Source organism: Rhineura floridana, chromosome 10, assembly GCF_030035675.1.
Source record: "Rhineura floridana isolate rRhiFlo1 chromosome 10, rRhiFlo1.hap2, whole genome shotgun sequence".
NCBI classification, from domain to species: Eukaryota; Metazoa; Chordata; class Lepidosauria; order Squamata; family Rhineuridae; genus Rhineura; species Rhineura floridana.
In genome coordinates this window covers 48,322,070-48,342,079 of record NC_084489.1, presented here as the reverse complement: position 1 = coordinate 48,342,079, position 20,010 = coordinate 48,322,070, and the positions used below count along the sequence as shown (strand labels likewise).

Here is a 20,010-nt window from a genome sequence, read left to right as displayed (position 1 = left end):
GATGGCTAGGGCCTGCTCAGCTTGCCACAGCTGCACAAGCCAGCCCCTTCCTTGTCTGCACCTGCCAGCTGGGGGGCAACTGGGCTCATTAGGACTGTGCAGCTTGCCCACAGCTGCACAGGTGGCAGGACATGTAACCCCTGAGCCACTCACTGTGGGGGTGATCTTAGCTGGCCCTTGACACCCAGGAGACAAGAGCGGGCATTTGAACTCACAGACTCTGGACTCCCAGCCAGGCTCTCCTCCCCACTGTGCTATAGCATTAAATCATTTCCAGTGGGCTTCATTTGCCTTTAATGATGTCAGCACATAGTGTAATCTGAACATTCATTTTATTTTTATATATCTATGCTAACATTTTATATCTATTTTCAGCCCTAACAAGAGCCCCCAAGGGAGTTTACATCATCATCATCATCAACAACATACAAAACTTAAATAAATGAGGAAAAATTAAATAGAGGGGAAAATAACAGCAATGGAGGGGGAACATTACACCTATGAATGTCTAAGATGAAGGGGTTTGGGGGAATTCCGCTCACCGAAATCTGTATGTAGTGAAAATTTAAGGACAACAGGAGAATAATTGGCTCAGAACTATTACAAACCACAATCTGTGCTTATTTCTGAAAATTTATTTTTAAAAGATGGAGGGAAATCACACTAAAATGGCATAATTACAGGCAAAATCTATTTAGTAACTTGTACAGGCGGGCCCCGCTTATACAGCAGGTTCCGTTCCGGACTGCCGCTGTAAAGCAGAAATTGCCGTAAAGTGGAACCCAGTGATGATAATGGGGCGCATCGCGCAAAAATGACGTCAAAATGGCGCACGATGTTAAAAAAAGCCATAAAAGCAGAACAAGCGCCTTAATGCGGGGACTTTCCCTAATTGAAAGCCGCCGCATTAGCGAATCACTTTATAGCGAAGCACTGTAAAGCAGGGCCCTACTGTACCTGAGCTAAAAGGAAAGGCTGGATGGGGTGTCCTAGTAATGGGACATTACTAGGCATAAGAATGAAGATGGGGGGGAAATCAGTAGTTCTTTGATGATCACATGTCTGCACTGGAATGGATGCTGTCATACACATCTGGTCTTATAACAAGTCAGATCATTCTAGCTCAGCTTTACTGACTGGAAATGGCTGTCCATAGTTTAAGGCAGGAGTCTGTCCAGCCCTATTTGGAGATGGCAGGGATTGAACCTGGGACCTTCACCACACAAGACAGATTCACTTCCACAGAGCTATAGCCCTTCCCCTAAAGTTGGTCTAAACCAAGCTTTGTGGGATTAGCTACTTTTTACAGGCTTTTTATTTTGGTTACAGTTGCACTTTCTGAAGAATGACCATATTTTCCTCAGTGCTTACTGCTCTATAAAATCTTTTAGTAGTCTCGGGAACCAGGCACTTTACAGAAACTAAATTAATATGTGTCATTTCCAGGTTATTTGTTTATTAAAATATTTATAACCTGCCTTTGGACTAAAAGAGTTCCTGTAGTGGCTAATGAAGACAGAAACACATATAAAGAAAGCAACCTGTATGGAGAAAAAAGCATCCACAGAAGGATTGGTTTTACTACGGGCATTTTCCAGAGGGGCTGTTTATTGATCATGCATTCTGATTTATGCGCACAAAATTTGTGCAGAGGTTATAGATCATCACCATCTAGAGGTTGCTATCCCCTGCAATTTTCTGTCACTCTTCTTACTTCAAAAAGCTCATTAAAAGGAAAGACAGAATATTGCACTGGAAAGTACAGAATAACAACCACTACACAGGGTCATCATACAACCTCGCAAACCTTAGCGTTCAATAAACAGGCAACATTGTATAAGCTCCACATGACATCCATTTTCTATGAACTAATCAGAAAGCATACTCAATAGCTTTTGGGAAGCACCCTATCACAGCCAGGCCAATCATGCTAACCCTGTACACAACAGAGGTGCCATCCTGGCTGTCTGGTCCCACTTAACATGTGACTGGACAGAAAATAATTGGAAGGAAAGTCAGTAATTCACTTGATTAGAATAAAAATTGTAAGTCTTACAGTCTGCTTCTTACACTCTGCTTTTTAACAACAAGAAGAAGCAACCAAACATACACACACTCAAGTTGACCCCCAATGGAAAGCTGCTCCACTACCTGGACTCCACTGTGTATCAGCCGCCTTCACCTAAACTGATTGTGTCTACAGCACAACGGCTGTGATGGGTCCTTCTATGCTTGGCTCCAAGGACAACCACCAAAGCAACAGCCTTTCTGCTCCAGCTGGAAAGAGTCCAGATTGAACACAAGGGCTGACTTAGTCTTCCTGGGCAGGCCTCCATTGAGTCAGCTCCAGGGAGAGATGCTTTGGTCCCAAAGTCATAGCTGAGGGACAAACACAGCAAGCCACACATCTCCTGAGCTCAAGGCCCTGCAATGGCATTGGGACCAAGGGAGAAGGTCGCTGCCTCTCTCTTTGGCCCCAAAGCTGACACATAGTCTTTTACTAAGGTGGGAGGACTTATGGGAAGGGAGTTTACACTTGAGCCTAACCCACAGCACCAAGAGCTCACACTGGGCTGCTGTTCTCCGACACCAATGTTTACTGGCATTTGCAGCATGAGCAAAGTGTCCCTGTGCAGTCTTTGGCCCCTACTGAGTTTAGGACTTGGGGTGAGCCAGGGGTTCTCCTCAAATGCAAGATTTTCCTGCATACCTTGGGGTCCTCTCACTAATAAGGATCCAGTCCTGCCTTTTCCTGTTTGGGTTTCCAAATCAATCACACATGGAACATCTAATTTCCTGATGACAAAAATGCGAGTTACCATGATAAATCACATTCTTACGAAGCTTCAAATGGGCAAATGATTCCTTTGACTTACTGTGGCATACAGCAATGTGATGTGGGAAAGAACAAAACCTTCTAGGCTTGCTCTCAACAGCTTAATCAACAAAGGGTGCAATAAATAAAAGCCTACCATTCATGCAAACCCAACTGGTTACCTGGACAAGGTAGGGTGCAAGTTTCCTCAAGTACCATTTTTTTATTGCCATCAACAACTGGCTCAATTTCCCCACAAAATTCTTCATCCACTATTTTGCCAGCATCATCACTGGATCCATCATAGACCACACAGGAAATGTTTCTGACTCTTGTCCCTTCTCCACACTGAGCATCCTGGAAAAAGAGAACCATAAAAAAGGAAGTTGGAGGTGGGAAAAGCTTTATCAATCCCATTTAGCTTGCCATAGTTCATAACCAGTGGCCTGATCTGCAGCAGCTAAAGCAAGTGGTCCTACCCCATCTTATTTAATTTCTGGCCTCTTAGTATTATGACATCTCTTTAGCTAAGCACAAAGGTAATCTGGGGAAAATTAGGCTGTGCATATTTTCTGGTTTTATGCATTATGACTGGTATATTTGCTTAATTAACAGACCAGGAAGATCTTGGTAAGGATGACTTGCTATCATAATGCACTTATATAAAATAGAGTATTTTAACTCAATTGGCAGTTGGTTGTTTTGTCAAAGTTCACTTTTGGGTTTAGGACAAAGTGTGAGGGAAACTTCCCTATGGAGTCATGCAGGTTTTCTGATGAAACAAAAGCTTGTCCCAGACTCTTTTCTGCTAGGGATTGGGCTCTGGGTTCAGAGGGTCACTTATCCTGATGCTTTCCAAAGATTAGCAATGTTGAGACACCACATGGCAACTAACGTTTCTTCTCTCCACATGTATCTTAAAACATAATATGGCTTCAGTTCACTCCCACTCCATGGTTTTAGATCTGTTGCCTTGGGTCATAGCTAAATGCCAACACAAATGTTCAGAAAGAGACTGTACCGCTTCAGTATGCATTTGTACAACTGTAAGTATGTGCTTGTGTCAAAATTTCCTTACACATACAAAACCAGCATTGCAGAGACAAGGCTAAGCTAGAACCTTTCCTCTTGACATAATAGCTATGCAAATGTATGCAGATATTAGCTTTGCTTATTCAAACATGCATTCTGAGGTGGCATAGACCTCATGGACAGTACCAGTTGCCCTCACTAAACATTTGAAATTAACTTACAAGAGCAAGTGATGTCAAATAACATACTGGTTTCCATTTCTTGTTTCTCTTAAGGAGGCTGAGATAGTGCTGACCTCACCTTCCAATGCCTCATTACAAGGAACTTTAGAGGTAAACAATTTTACAAACCATCTCTCTCTCTCTCTCTCTCTCTCTCTGTGTATCACAATGTCTAAGGATGAAATGGAGGGAAAGGCTTCAAACTTCTGTTTTACCTCAACTTTGCATTCAGCCCACTGACTATACTGCCAACAATAACAAGGTTTTACTGGGCAGGGCTTGAACTGCTCCATCTGTGAAGGACAAGGTCTACCATCACCTTGGAAGGGTTGAATAATAGTTCTCCTTCGTATCATCTTTCCTTCAAAACAAACAGAGGGAGAGAAACAAGCACTAATATTAATTCCATGCATCAAGGGATCTCTGCTTCAACCTGTGGCTTTCTTTACTCAGGAATGATTTACTTAATCCAGACTTGGGCCAGAAAGCAATAAGAAACAGGTTATGGATGTGTGTGTATTTTCACACAGCCTAGATCAGGACAGGGAACCTGTGGATTCCAACTCCCATCATCCCTAGAGATGAGCAAATCTGACAATTTTGGTTTCTCATTTTTCCATTCATAAATTCATTTCTCCACATTTCTACATGTGTTCGCCATTTTTTTAAAAAAAATTCCTCATGAAAATTCATCAGCAGGAAACAAAGCCCTATGAGGACAGACTGAAAGAACTGGGCATGTTTAGCCTGGAGAAAAGAAGACTGAGGGGAGATATGACAGCACTCTTCAAGTACATGAAAGGTTGTCACATAGAGGAGGGCCGGGATCTGTTCTCGATCGTCCCAGAGTGCAGGACACAGAATAATGGGCTCAAGTTGCAGGAAGCCAGATTTCGACTGGACATCAGGAAAAACTAACTGTTGGAGCCATACGACAATGGAACCAATTACCTAGAGAGGTAGTGGGCTCTCTGACACTGGAGGCATTCAAGACAGCCATCTGTCGGGAATGCATTGATTTGGATTCCTGCATCGAGCAGGGGGTTGGACTCAATGGCCGTGTAGGCCCCTTCCAACTCTACTATTCTATGATTCTATGTGAATTTCTCCTAATATACACATTTTTGTATGCAATTTTGCCTAATATATTTTGGAAAAGCATTTCCCAACTGTAATGCATTTTGTATGTTATTTTCACTAATATATTCATTTTTCTTGCACACTTTACCCTTGAATATGCATATTTGCATACATTATTTGGTTGGAGAACTGAACTGCAAAATACTGAAAATGTTAACTTCCAAAGAATGGCTGTGTTTCAGTTCACAAATTGTTTCAGTGTGAATTTGGTAGGTTTATCTTTACATGTGAACTGAATCAAATTTATCCCCCATTCCTAATCATCCTTGACCATTGGCCTTGCTGGCTTGTACTGATGGAATTGGAGTTCAGCAACATATGGAAGGCCCCTGTACCTCCCTGGCATACATCAACTAGGACCGGGGAATGGGCAGGAAGGAACATTTGGTGCCCAATTAATCTCCTATACAAATGAGACAATGGCAAGCATTAGCTGGAGAGTTTTTCATATTGGGGGCCATACTGAACCAGACAAAAGGGCAGTTTTAGTTGTGTTAAAATGGTCTAAGATTTTGAGGGGTAGGGAGGGACCTGTCAGTATTTTGCTGATGAAACTCTGTACTATGTCATGTGTAATGAGGGTGCTGAATAATAAGAAGAAGAACAAGAAGAGGAAGCAGCAGCAGGATCCAGAGATCTGCCCACAGGGTAGGCAGAAGCTGACTTCACCACCCTGTCTGCTCCCCAGCTCCTTCACCCCCAACCATCCCCAAGTCCTAGAGTCAGAGGGGTGCAAAATGGGATACTCTCTAACACAAGCGGCTGAGTGGAAAGAAGATTACAGAAACATAGATGGAGACCATTTCTGTGAGTGGTCGCACCCCCCTTAGGGGAGTCTTTTCTAGAGCTTCTGGGACTGCTGGGGAGAGGTTGGGGCAGGAAAGTCAGCTACCGCTGAGGGCAGATCTCTGGATCCAATCCTGCAAGAATAGTTAAAATTAAATAAGCATATTAGAGGAGAGGGAACAAGCAGAATCTCCCAAGATGCAGCTCCAGACCTCCTGACACTGGAAAATGTTCAGTACACAGCTGGAGTCCCTCAGACTCAGTGAGTGTACTGGAGGCCCCTCTGCCCCCCGCAGAGTGAATACACCAGTGAGTAACACAGCAACACAGGCGTTCTGGCCATTTAAGGTTGCAAGCTCTTGGGAGCCGGAGGGCTGATTGCAATCACCTGAACCAGGGAGTAGAATTTAAAAGCCACTGAGAGGGCCTTTGCTGGAAGCAACATTGGACACCAGCATCAGACCTTCACTAGCTGTGATCGAGATCCCAACCCCTTTAAGTCTTTGAAGCCTGGACTGTCTTACTGGAGAATTTGACCTTTGGATTGCCTTCTACCTTTGCTTTCTGAAACTGAGCAGGTATTGGGTGCTTGATGTTCATTCTGCACTTGCAAGGTGTTGATCTTTTAGCCTGACAGCCCCTGTGCTTTGGAACTCCCTGCCTACTGACATTAGGCAGACATCCTTGCTATACCGTTTTAGGTGCCTGCTAAAAGGTTTTTTTTTATTTTAGCCAGCCTACCCAGAAATATAATTTATATACATTTATTTTAAAAGCTTTACTGAATTTTTCTGTGTTTTAATGATAATTATCTTATATATATTTTTAATAGTTTTGTGGATTTTAGCTATGCTTTTATCTTCAGTTCTATTATGTACACCACTTTGCTGAAGGGGTTTCCAACCCTTTCTAAACAAATAAATAAAGTAAATAAATGTCAGGTGAGTATTAAGGGCTTCCAGAGTTAGTAACCTAAGCCTGGGGATTACAAACTTTGGTTGTAAACAAAAAATCATAACGAATCTGTGTTTTAAGAGGGAACCAGAAGCTTGGTGCTTCATACTCAATGACATCTTGCTTCCAGGTCAAGAGGTCAGAGTCTAAGAGGGTTTAATAAAGGTGACTTGTTCACATCATCTTTCTTTGGCCTAAACATTTATTTATTTTATGTTACTTAGGGGAAAAATACATTCTTTTTTAGAAAAATATATAAACATGGAAGTCTACTAAACTCATAAGAGAAAGGCACTTAGAAAGGAGAGGGTGTCATCATTATTATAAACAGAGAATTTTCCAAAAAAAGAGGTTATTTCACCAAGACTTAAAGAAAATTAAAGTAGAATGGATTTAGCAGCTGTTAATCTTCAGGCAAGCTAAGGCAAACACACTACCCACGTGCTCAAGGACCTGGGCTCTATTTTCAAGTAGTTTTGTTTTACTATCACAAAAGGTTTTTTTCTTCCCTCCCTTTTGGGATCCTTTTGGCTGGTTCTGCTTCCTTCTTCCTATGGTATTACATTTCATTACTGAGACAGATGGTAGTACAGTACTGGCACAAGTGTAGTAGCACTAAATGGTCCCTTGAACACTGGCAGCAATAAAGCCTTATTTTAATGGCCTGCTTTATCTGAACCTAAATGCATCAAGTATTATCACTCCACAAGCAGACACAATATTAGTGAAATTAAAAGGTATAATAGAGTTATAATAAGAAAATGATTATAATCATTTTTTTAAAAAAAAACCCAATTCTGGTTGCCTACTGTAGAGCTTTAAGAACATTCTGTCCCCAGAGGAACTGAATTTTATACAAAAAGAGATCATTAGCAAGCTTCCCTTTAGACTCCACTGAGTGGCAGTAGAGCTATATTAGAAGCTAGCTATACTCCTCTGTCTCCTGCCAATATGCTAAGTAAGTTGAATGCTCCTAGCCACGAATACAGTTAATGCAGTGTTGTGGTGCTCTTTCTACAATGGCAGCACAAAATTGTAAGGGATGAAAACTTCATATAGGTGATGCCAAATAAACTTGATAAACAAAGGCTGCATTTGGATGATTGTACCTCAGCTTAATGTGACAATATAAAAGCTGTCATGTGGGGGGGGGAGTGCTGGGCATGAGGCAAATGTAGTAAGGTCATGAGGAAAGCAAGGACAGCGAGCGGGAAAGTGAGGAAGGCGGGTGGCCATGCAAGCAAAGTAGGAGAGTGAGGTGGCCCAGACAAGCCACGGATGAATTATCAGGACAGACTGGAGTAGCTCCTCATCAACCACACTGATCTGCTATTGCTACCCCCCCAAGAGCCTCAGCAGCGGAAGGCAAGGAGGAGGGAAGTGATGGGAGAGCAGGATGGTTGCTGAGGCTGTGCCCTGGCCACTCCTCACTGTTCCTGTGTCTGTCATTCACCTCAGCTGGCAACCTCCCTCCTCTTTGCAGGAGAAGTTCTAAAGGGGAGGAAAGGAGGAAGCATGGTGACTCATTCGGGGGGGGGATACCTGTTTGGGAGCATGTATGTGTGTGTGTGGGAGTCCTTGGAGGGAGTTCCGGGGGGGGAGAGACAGACAGAGAGTTTGGGAGACCCTGGAAGGGGTGGGCACAGGGATGAAGCCCCTAGTTATCTACAATTTCCTATTATGTCCAAACTGGGAAACTATGGCTGACGGCTTCCAAACAAAATGGAAATGGACTGCCTTCAAGTCGATCCTGACTTATGGCGACCCTATGAATAGGGTTTTCATGATAAGCAGTATTCAGAGGGGGTTTACCGTTGCCTTCCTCTAAAGCCGAGAGGCTGTGACTGGCCCAGGGTTGCCCAGTGAGCTTCATGGCTGTGTGGGGATTTGAATCCTGGTCTCCCAGGTCGTAGTCCAACACTCTAACCACTATGCCACACTGGCTCTCACACTGTCTGGCTTCCAGACAAGCCAGAATATTAAGCCAACCTTAAACCATGTCCTGGCTGGTTGGGAAGCCATTAACCACAGTTACCCAGTTTGGACATAATAGTTCACTGTGGCTTCCTACCTGGTTTTCCCACCTTGCATGAGGGGAGGAACAGAATAGGTGTGTGCAGGGGCAAGAGGCTTGTTCAAATCTTGATAAACAAGATATGATTGTCCAGATGCAGCCAAAGTCATCTGCGTGGTGGTTGCCACTGGCTATATGCTGTCATCGTTGTAGTTTCAACAGCTTCAAACCACAGTTTCAGATCCTGTTTAAATCTAACCCTGTTTACCCTTAATCACAATTAATGATGGTGCCGATGTAAGGATGGAGGAGGAATTTACTCCAGGGAGGAAAACAGATGCAGGGAAAGAGTACCCATTCCACAGACAGGTTCTTGGTTTGCTAAACCGCAGGGTCTATAGGAAGTATGTGACATTGGCATTGCCTCTTTATGTTTCTCATCTTACAGATAAGTGTAGAATTGTTCATCATAATTTAATGTTAAGCCGAAATGGAAAACAGAGGATTTTTTACTCAACTTATCTGTTAATACCTTCCTTGATTTTCTAGATTCTGTAACCAGAAAAGAGTTATTTATAACAATATATTGATGGTGGTGGAATTCGTAAGAAACTGTCACAACCCCTTTGGGTACTTCTCTCTCCTTAATAAGTTGTGAAGAATATCTATTCCAACTGGGACCTAAAATTGTCTGCTGTTCATTCTGATACATCAGGCACAGATCACCTCTTATAGTAGTTACATCATACAGTGCTTGCCACATCTCTTTTCCATTATCTAAGCCAGAAATGGATTTTGACAATCTTGATCCTCTTAGCACAAGTATGGCATCGGAGAAAGCTTGCTTGCAGGCAATGCAAACCTCCCTAACCCACCAAGCACTTTATCCAAGGAATTTCCCCTAATGTTTCTTGGTGACTGATATGAGCTGGGGGCACATCTTTAAGACATTTAAGTATCTGTCAAAGAGAAGCTTCTGAACTTACCAGAAAGGCCACAAGCCTGAGAACACTCAGACCATGGAGACCAGTCGGACAGCTGACAATTCACAGGGCATTCCACCACGCAGGATGTGTTCATCTGCCAGGTCTTTTCCAAGCCAAGCTAAAAAAGTGGGCCGGGGGAGAGATGATACAAATAAATCAAAGTGCAAGGTGTTAAGGTATCAACTGAATGGGAGGTGATCATTTTTGAATAAAGGTAAATAGTTATGGAGAAGAGAGACGGAAATCTACTGTATATATTTATTAGTCAGGATAGGTTTGCTTAGAGTTGTACTCATCATATCAGAACCTAAAACAAACTCTGAGTACTTGGATACAAACAGCAAGGTGGGTTGTCAGGGGGTGGCCTAGGAGTCCTGAACTCCAGTTCTTTTCTACTGGGTTCCAGATCTCCTGCTCCTTCCTCCTATTTTTGAACACTATATCTTTACTTTGCTCAGAGGGAAAGTTGGCCTAAATGTGCATCAATACATATAAATTAGCATATGCATTTATATTCACATTTGTGTCATGGGGCTGTGCCCCAGAACTATTTTAAGGATCTAGCAATGCCCCTGCAAGCAGCAAATGTCATTTTGTTACATTCTTGATATCCAGAATTGGGGATCAATGACAGAAGACTAAGTTAAGTGGTATATTGTCTGAAATTTAACACAGCTGTTAGAAGCTATCAGCTACGTTATGCAAGTATAATATAGGTATTTAACATCTATCTGCCCATCAGTATATAATGTGTTGCACTTTCTAAGTGGAACATTTGCAGCATCATTAACTGCCACAAATGAGACTGTCTGAAGACCTCTCTTCTGTTCTACAGACTGTATCACTTGTTCTTTCATTTCTGAAATCTCTGGCTAACCAGGAAAGCTACAACAGTAGCTTTGAAGCCTGTACTCACAGCAGCTCCACACAATGCAACTGCTGTGGAAATGCTTCTGCTATGCCAATGTTTCCTGCAGCCAACATGTATTGTGTGGACATCACATGGAAGTATACAATACTGGGAAACCTGTCTGAGCCAGATTTTCAGACACATGTGCTACAGTTGAACTGCAAAACCTTACTCATCTTAATTCCTGAACTTGCAGAAAGCCAGCCTTTATTCCTAGCACTTGACTATTAAGGAGGAGGTCTGAAGTAGCTATAAAAGTAGCCCTCAAATGGCAATAAAACAAAGTATGAAGGAGAGAGAGAATAAACTAGTGTGCATCCCCAAGACTAAGTCTAAAGCCTAGTTCTTACAGTCAGCAGATTTTTTTCCCCTCAACTGTACCACTTCAGATTGCTGGCAAGGGCTACATCACTGAATGCTTGTCTCTTTCTTCCAAAAGCCCTGTATATTGAAAATGAGATGCTGGGGGAAGAGTTGTAGCTGTGTTTACATGTAATGCTAAACCATGGTTTAGTGCTATGAAGATGAGTCTATATGAACCTCATGAGCTTCAGGCCTACACACACTCTCCTTCCTTTTCCTCTGGAATGGCCATGAGAATTGGAAGCTTCCATTTCTGTTTCTGATTAACCAGTTTAGTGTTATGTCCAAACCCTGAAGTGTCGTTAATCTTAACTATGATTTACTAAAACATGCTAGCTTCATAAACCATGGCTTAAAGTTGACTTCTTTTAGTAAACCATAATTTTTTAAAAAATTACAGTTTGTTGAGGTTTGGATGTAACACTAAGCTGTGGTTAGTAAGAAAACAAGTGCAAAAGTTTCTGAATTCCTCAAAAGGACAAGGAACAAAGGAACACAGTGTCATCATCGTAATGTTAAACCACAGTTTAGCGTTACACACTGATGCAGCTGTAATAGTCTTTGCCTGAAATTCTCATTTTCTATGTGAAGGAAATTATTTATTTATTTGTATGGAGAACAATAATGTAAAGCTAAGATTTTATGGTTTAGAGTCTGCTTCATCAGATGCATTAACCTCAACTGAGGTATGTGAGAGAGTGAGTGTGAGAGAGTGAGTGTGAGAGAGAATATTATACTGGGAATCAAGTGGCAAAGAAATATAAAAAGTACACATTTATTCAATAAAAAATTAAACGTATGCAATATAAGTGCAGTAACAATTCAAAACAGCAGCAACTGTTCATCCTAGATTTGGTATGTTAATTGACATCTGTAGGAGGACAAGGAACTATTTTCCCTATTTAAGCCCAAACATACAAAGCAAACTTCTAGTTAAGATCTCATTCAGCAATTTCATGCTGGAGACTCCAGAATGGTAACTTCTAAGACAACAAAAGACTGTCCTGGCAGACTGAAATGTTCTCCCACTGGTTTCTGAATGTTTTTAATATTGGTGAAATCAGTCACAAGCCCCAAAGATCTCTCTCAAATGGCAGTTGAAAAAAGTCACTTCATAGTGTGAATAATGATCTTCTCTGTGTAAATGCCTGGAATTTAACAAGATATCTGCCTAAGCTCAGCAGGAGTGGGCCAAGAGGATATCCACATTAATAAAAAGGTGAAAATCACCTGCTGCTACCCTGTTTGTAAGACAGGCTTAGAATGTAAAGGTAGAAAGCTTGGTTTAAGCTCTCCTGATTTGTTAATGCAGGTAAATGAGCAACAATAAGCTTCTGGGTATTTGAACAGCAAGGGGCCTGTCCTGAATTTAAGTAAATTGAATTTCAAAGATATCGAGGAAATGGCAAGGAAAAGTTTTGTGATGTGTTAATTTTGGCACCCAGCAGAGATCTACTAGTGCTCTCCTGTTCTTTGAGATTTTCTGATAAACAATAACAAATATGCTATTTGAATTAATTAAGCCTGGCAACAATAAGGATTTGGGGATAGGTTATTTAGCACACTGACTGAAACTTAGTGAGATGTATTAAGACACTGACAGCTGATATGTATGGTACATGTTACAATGTGTACGTAGGCAATATACTAGGGTTTTTAAAATAAAAAAATCTATAAAAGATTGGAAATGCTTTTTATTGATTTCAGTGGTACTAAAGCATGATGAACTTCCTCTGCTTCCAATGCAATATGTCTATTATTTACAATATATGTCTTTTTATGTACAAGTTGTGCCCCCTGGGGTCACACATGATAAACGAAGGGACTAATAATAATAATAATAAAATACATGCCTAAAAAGCAAGGAATATAAAAGGTTTTTACAGTGCATAAAATAAGTTAGCTAATCAGGCTGATGTGTACACATCTGTCTGATCTCTCTACACAGACTTCCAGGCTTGCAGCTATTCAAATTCAGAAGTGAAGGGTCCCTTCATGAAACTCACAGCCACACCCTCTTCTAAAATTATACAACCTTCTAAGGGAGCAATCCAACTCACCCTTCCACCAGACTGGGATGAGTTGAATGCTGTGGATCCCCGGCAATGCCGGGAGGCTCCCGACTGAGCCAGCACCTGCCAGCAGCAGCCCTCTCCCACAGCAAAGATGTGGCTCTGCCAGGAGCCTCTTGGAGCTGCCAGAGGTCCACCGGGGACAGTCAGCCCGACAGACAGAAGCGTGGTGGAAGCTGTTGGAAGGCCCAAAAATAGGGTGTTCCGGAGGTGTGGCAGGAAAGGAGACATGGGGGGGGACTTACATGAGATTCCTCATGTTCAGACCTCTCCCCTGGGTCCTGATCCCCCTTTGAATTCCGCCAGCCAAAAGGCCAGCATAGTAAAAAAAAAAAATTCCCATTCAGGCACTTACTCCCCGGGAGGCCTGTTGGCCAGAGCCGGCACTTTCTGGCTGGCTTGTGCGCATGGCTCCCAATGGGAGGAGGATCCCGTGGAGTTTTCCGCTGGCTCCTCCTCCTCCACCGGCCTCCCTCTGCCAGCTGCCCAGCAGTTGGACTGCTCCCTAGGATGATAGAATAATGTGACCAGGTTTGAATACTTCTTTCTGCTTCTCTGTTACTGTCACCATTTGACTGTCCTTTCTCATTATCAAGACATATTGCTTGAATTACTGAATTCAGTGTCTACACATTTAATTCCTGCTGCTGCCAAACTGCTTGATGATGCAGATGAGATGCTATCATCTGGATTCACTGTCTCTTCTGCAATTACATAGTTCTCACTCTCCACAACTTGTCTTGGTTTTTGAAGCAGGAACTAATAGGAATTCCTTTCACTCTGATTGGCTCCAATCAACAGGAAACAACAATGAGGCAAGCTGTTAGAAGACTCTTCTCAGCAGCTAACATACTCCCCTTTCATGCTGATTGGCTTATAGGATGCTGGAGACATAGGGACTCTGCTGGGACTTGGCTCCCCAAAATGAAAGGAGTCCAAACCACCACCACCCTGAGACCCTGGATGACTACACCCCTGCCTGCAGCATACTGAGTTCCTTCTGGCTACATTTTAGAGTTCACTTTCATTTCCCTTCAATGAGAGGACCTGTAGAAGCTTAGCAACATGATTGTCTGTTAATCTCATAAACAGGTTTTACAGAAAACAATTATTGGATCAGGCAGTTGCTGGTCATCCTATGCCACTTCCTATGTTCTGGGACATTACAAACAGAAGTGCTTGGATTGTGCTAAGTGCATCTCAGTAGGCCACTGTTTTCATTTAATTTTTTTATTTTTTCTTTTATTTTAAAAGATCTATATCTGAATTCTTATTATTCAGCTCCTAAACATAAGGCTTTTATGCAAATGATTGTTATTGATCAGTCATCTTTATGGCTTTAACCATTTTTTTCATCTTCACAACTCTATGAGCAGGGCCTGCTCTACCATTAGGCAGAGTGAAGAATGCTTCAGCAGCCACTGATGTGGGGCATGTGCAACAGTTCCCCAGCCATTCCTCCTGAGCCTCCTGACCATTCTCCTCTGTTGGAAAACAATGTTCTGTGTGCCACCGAGTATGCTATTCTGTAACTATTGTTGAAGCTAGAGATGTATGAACATGTTTCAGACATTTCATCTGTTGTTGATTTTTCCATTCTGCTGCAATTGGCTTATTTTGCACAAGTCCTTCTTCCATTTCATCGTCCACTGATATGGAAATATACATATATTATAGTGCACAACAGATATAACTCAGTTATCAACAGATATTTATAAATCAATACCTTTCCTGTGTGTTCCCTTTCAAAGTTAATGATTTTCCGAAGGGGTAGCCCTGTTAGTCTTTTGCAGCAAAAACAACAGCGCTTTATGACAACTTAAAGTTAATGAAGTGGCAAATGGCCCATCACAAAGCCATCTATGGCTGCAATCCTAGCCATGTCTATTCAGAAGTAAGTCCCATGGAATTCAATGAAGCAGGAAGCATCCTATACTTGTGGAGGCTCCACACACATTTTCTGGGGGTCCCTGAGTTTCTGGGGTTCTACAACACATGGGCACCCTTCACAAGTACAGGAGGTGTCACGCTTCAGAAGATTGCCATTCAACTTGTGGAGAATGACTGGGATGGCAACAGAAGAGTGGAGCTGGCACAATCTTCTCAGCATCCCCCCCCCCCAAGAAAAACACCTGAAGAGGGATATATAAAGTGGCAATTCTGAAACCAGCAGAACTCCATCTGGCTGTCTGGAAAAGGTTAGCACAACCTTTCAACAAGGGGAAAGCTGTACAGAAAGCTGTATTGCAAAAAATTACACTTCATAAATTCAGTCTGTAAATTATTCAATTGAGGACTGGATGGTAAGACTTATATCCTGCTCTACCCTGAGGCATTAAGGAAGCCAGCAGCAAGTTTGAATGAAACAGGTATAGCTCCATGTTCATTGTTTGCAGTACAGGCAAGACAGAAAAATGGATCCAGCACACAGTAAACACAGAAGCAGAGAAAACAGAATGACCAAATATTGCTCATACATGACAGTTTGGAGGGGAGATGCAGACGGTCTTGCTGCCACTTGAAACAGCAGCAAATGTAAAGATTATTCTGACTTCCCATTGAATTAAATCCATCATTACTTAGTGTTTCAGGAAAGGTATTCATGCTTCACAAATGTCCACATCAAGAGACACATTAAGTAAGCAATATAAAATAATACAGCAGAGCTTGATTGCCAAGTCTCATTTGGAGGCATATGCATGCCCGTGTGCAAATGCACAACTCCTGTTAACTTCAATAGGAATTACTGGCAAATATCCAGAGGCACATTTTTTTCTGCCCGAGACTTCAAATGTAAATAAATCTAGCCACATTAACAATCTCTCTGTGAGTAAAGATAAACTGGTCTATGTGCACACATATCTTCTAGGAAAAAGGAAGTATTAATCAGTTCCTCTTTTTCCCCACCTCAGTAGATTCAGTGGATTTATATCATCATACAGAAAATTGAGATAGGATGGGTGGGCTTGAGTGCAAATCCCACATTTTACAGAATTTCTTTTAAAACTTAAACATGGCTCACTTTGGCCATTGCATACTATGATGAGGAACTTTGATTTTTTGCTGCCCTTGTATTTGTTACTGAATGGTGTCCTTATATTTTGATATACTTGCAAAAATATTAAAATGTTGCTGCTTCCCTCCACCCCCCACTGTATCTTGATAGACTGTACAGATTCTTGAGTCTTTTTTTATTTATTTATTTGCTATACTGGACAGCTTCACACTGGGCCTTCTCTCAATACACAATTCAAATTCTTTACTTTTGAGTACATTGTTCCTCACTGGGCCTGCCTTGGCCTATTCCTGCCTCTTAGTAATCCATAAACAGTGGTGACTGGTGGCTCCATGCCAGTGGGGCAGTGAAATCAGCTCTGGGTTTTAGTCCGAACTTTCAAGGAGCTGATACATAAAGTGTATCGGTTCTAATTTGTTGCTCACCCACTCATGGCTATTTAGGTGTGCTTAATTGTAGGAGCATTCTGAAATCACTAGATCTTCTAGCATCATCTATATAGAAGAGCTGGCGTGTGAAACAATTAAAAACAGCAGGGATGGAGAACTTGTATCCCTCCGGTTGTTGCTGAACTCCCATCAGCCTCAGCCAAAATGGCCAATGATGAGGGATGATGGAAGCTGGAATTCATCAATATCTAGAGGGCCACAAGTTTCCTGTCCCTGATACAGATGTTTGCTAAGTGTGTGTTAATTTTTCAAGCACTTTTATGTAAGAAGCCATGTTCTTTTGTTAGTTGTTGGTTTTCCCAATACTATTGGAAAGGTTCCTTGCCTTGTAAATCTGGGTCTGAAAAGCTGGCAAGGAGAAGGAGAAGAAGGACAAGGAGGGACACCGTGAATAACATAGTGCTGGCAGATGTCCAAAGCACTACAAAGGAATCAGTTCAAATTAGAATGATGATTACCATCCTGATTAAGATTTATTATACATATCCACCTTGATTGCTTATTGTTCCCAAACCGTTACTTTTAGGAGATAAAAAAAAAAGATACCATACCTTTGTGGTCACACGCTTAAGCAAACAGAGGAAATTAAATGACAAAATCGCTGCTTATGACACAGGCTCTTAACAATCCTTGAACAACACTAGGAAACATCTGTCAGAGTGCTGGGGCTATACATGCAACATTATGCCAGTTGACTCTAAGTCTGAATTAAGGTGCTGACAGATGATGGGTATTATTTACAAAGCCAGAAAGAGGAAAGAAAAAGGAAGGGACACACATCCACCCACCTTTTCACAGTACTTCAAGTCAACTGACTTGCCATCGCTGCGGACACAATCAAGCATTCTTGTTTTGATCCCGTTACCACAGACAGCTTTCTCACTTAACTGGCATGTACTCCAGTCTAGAAATGATTGGGGGTGGGGGGAATAGAAAAGAAGGCAATGACAAAGAAAATACATTTTTCAGTGCATCAGAGTGATAGATCATTGCAATTCAAAAAATGAAATTGAATGAAATCTTAATAGGGAGGAAATGGCGAGCCAGTATGGTGTAACGGTTAGAGCATCGGTCTAGGGCCTGGGAGACCAAGCCATGAAGCTTGCTGGGTTACCTTGGGCCTGTCATAATCTCTCAGTCTAACCTACCTCACAGTGCTGTTGTGAGAATAAAAATGGAGCGGGGGGAGAACCATGTACACCACCTTCAGCTCCTTGGAGGAAAGGTGGGACGTACATGTAATAAACCATTTTTAGCAGTAGTGGCCACTATGGTAGGACAACTGGCATTGCTGCTGCTTACATGGTTAGAGGTGGTGTGGGGCAGGGTGACAGTAAGGACGGGACTGTGCAGACACACAGGCAGAGCCAATCTGGCATGCCCACAAGTGTGTCTGTGTAGCCCCAAGCTCACCACCACCCTGCCCTGCCCCAGTCCTGTCCAGGTAAGCTGTAGTAATGCCAATGTCAGGACAGCAGCAGTGTCTCGCCACACCGACCATCACTGCCAACATGCCATTCCCACCCCCATCCCCCCGTTAACATTTCATTCAGTTTCTACTTTTGAATTCCAGTGATCTATAATGGACTTGTGCAACCTACTGGGAGACTACAGCCAACCAGCCAATCCTATCATGCTTACTGAACAGAAGTAAGTCCAATTGAGTTAATTTATTTATTATTATCATTATTATTGATTGATTAAATTTATATCCCGCCCTCATGTGTATAAGATTGCAGAATAAAAGTGCAATTCTATACGTGCTTACTGACATTTAAACCCCACTGTCTTGTAAGTGTGCATAGGATTTCATTCCAAATTATCTTTCTGTATGTGAAAGATCAGAAATACGAAGAAAACAAAAAAGTTTATATTGTGAACCAATAGTAAATCTCAATTAGTTCCTGAGTATGGGGCCTCAGGAAGCTAAAATGGCACTATTTATACAGAAGAGAGAGGTATCAGAAGGCTTGGAAAAACTTGAAGAATTAAAAAAAAAAGACTTTGGGAGGAGTCAAAAGGTTGGGGAAGAACCCCCCCCCCAAAATCGTAATGAGGACTAAACATGTTCAGTAGCCACAGAATGCTGACTATTGAAGGGGGAGGGGCAATGGAATAGAAAGTAGCCACTGTCCGGCTGGAACAAAAAGGGCAAGGGCGGGCGGGCGGGCTGAAACTCTGATCAGGAGCACTGCACGCTGCAACTTTTTCTTCTTTGCAGGTCCCACTTGTCATCTATTAGTTATTTTAGCTAAGACGAGTACCTGTCACATTGTAATCATAGTGGAAACAGTTTTTGTTCAGACTGCAAGGTTCTGTCTCCACAGAAGCAGGACAAGCCTTTCCTCCTTGAGGCTGCCTCATGACTTCCGCTGATCGTTCCCTCACGTTGCTTCCATTACATGGCTGAGAAAGGAGACCACACATTATTTCACTTTTGATATATATATCACACTTAGGCCAGTGTGGCGTAATGGTGTAAGTACTGAACTAAAACACAGGAGTCCTGAGTTCAAATTCCTCCAGTCGGTCAGAAAGCTTGATCTCTCGGCCTAGCCTTCCTCACTGGGTGATTGTGACGATAAAATGTGTACGGGGAGCAGGAACTGGAAAAATCGTACATGCCCCCAGATTTCCTTGGAGGAAGGGCAGGATATTACTATAATAAATAGAAGAGGAAGCCAATGGGCTTAAAGCATTTTTAAATATTTCAGTATATAAATGGAAAAGGGTTATTGGCTTTGTTTCACTGTGTGATTTTTAACAAAAGATTCAGGCGGCTGCGTGGGAGCGTTCCCCAACTTGGTGCCCTCCAGATGCTTTGGACAACAATTCCCATTAGCCCCAGCCAGCACACCTGTCCAAGAACATTTGAAGATCACCAGGTTGGGGGAATGTTTTGGACTGGAGGGCACCAGGTAGGTGGATGCAAGCTGGAATCCATGGTACCTAGCCCCAGGTGTACAGAGGTTGTTTCTGGTCACTGAGAACTTAAGAAAACAGAGGGGAGGGGAGAAAAGAGGGGAGGAGGAAGGGGGAGAAAAGGGGAAAGCTACAGTGTCATCACTGCCACCCATTGCCACAAATGATTATTATCTGATGATGAGCACAAGTGACAGAGGAATGGCTATCACCAGGGAGGGGACCACAGGCCAAGCAGGTGCTTGGCATGCAAAGGCCCCAGGTTCAATCTCTGGCATCTCCAGCTAAAAGGATCAGGAAACAGGCTCTGGAGAGCCATGAACAGTCACA

General features: G+C 42.4%; 1 protein-coding gene across 8 annotated transcripts in view; it reads right to left on the bottom strand.

Annotated features, from left to right (window-relative positions):
• THSD7A (thrombospondin type 1 domain containing 7A) overlaps positions 1-20,010 on the bottom strand; it is a 421,600-nt gene that overhangs the window by 16,241 nt on the left and 385,349 nt on the right. For all 8 annotated transcript variants that reach the window (XR_009758098.1, XM_061586309.1, XM_061586305.1 and 5 more), the window contains 5 exons: positions 19,023-19,164; positions 17,547-17,662; positions 9,949-10,066; positions 4,284-4,429; positions 2,998-3,172 (listed from right to left, as the gene is read on the bottom strand). Coding sequence is in view for 7 of the 8 variants with exons in the window: in XM_061586309.1 (XP_061442293.1) it covers positions 2,998-3,172; positions 4,284-4,429; positions 9,949-10,066; positions 17,547-17,662; positions 19,023-19,164 (697 nt within the window). In the remaining variant the exon portion in view is untranslated. The remainder of the gene's footprint in view (positions 1-2,997; positions 3,173-4,283; positions 4,430-9,948; positions 10,067-17,546; positions 17,663-19,022; positions 19,165-20,010) is intronic.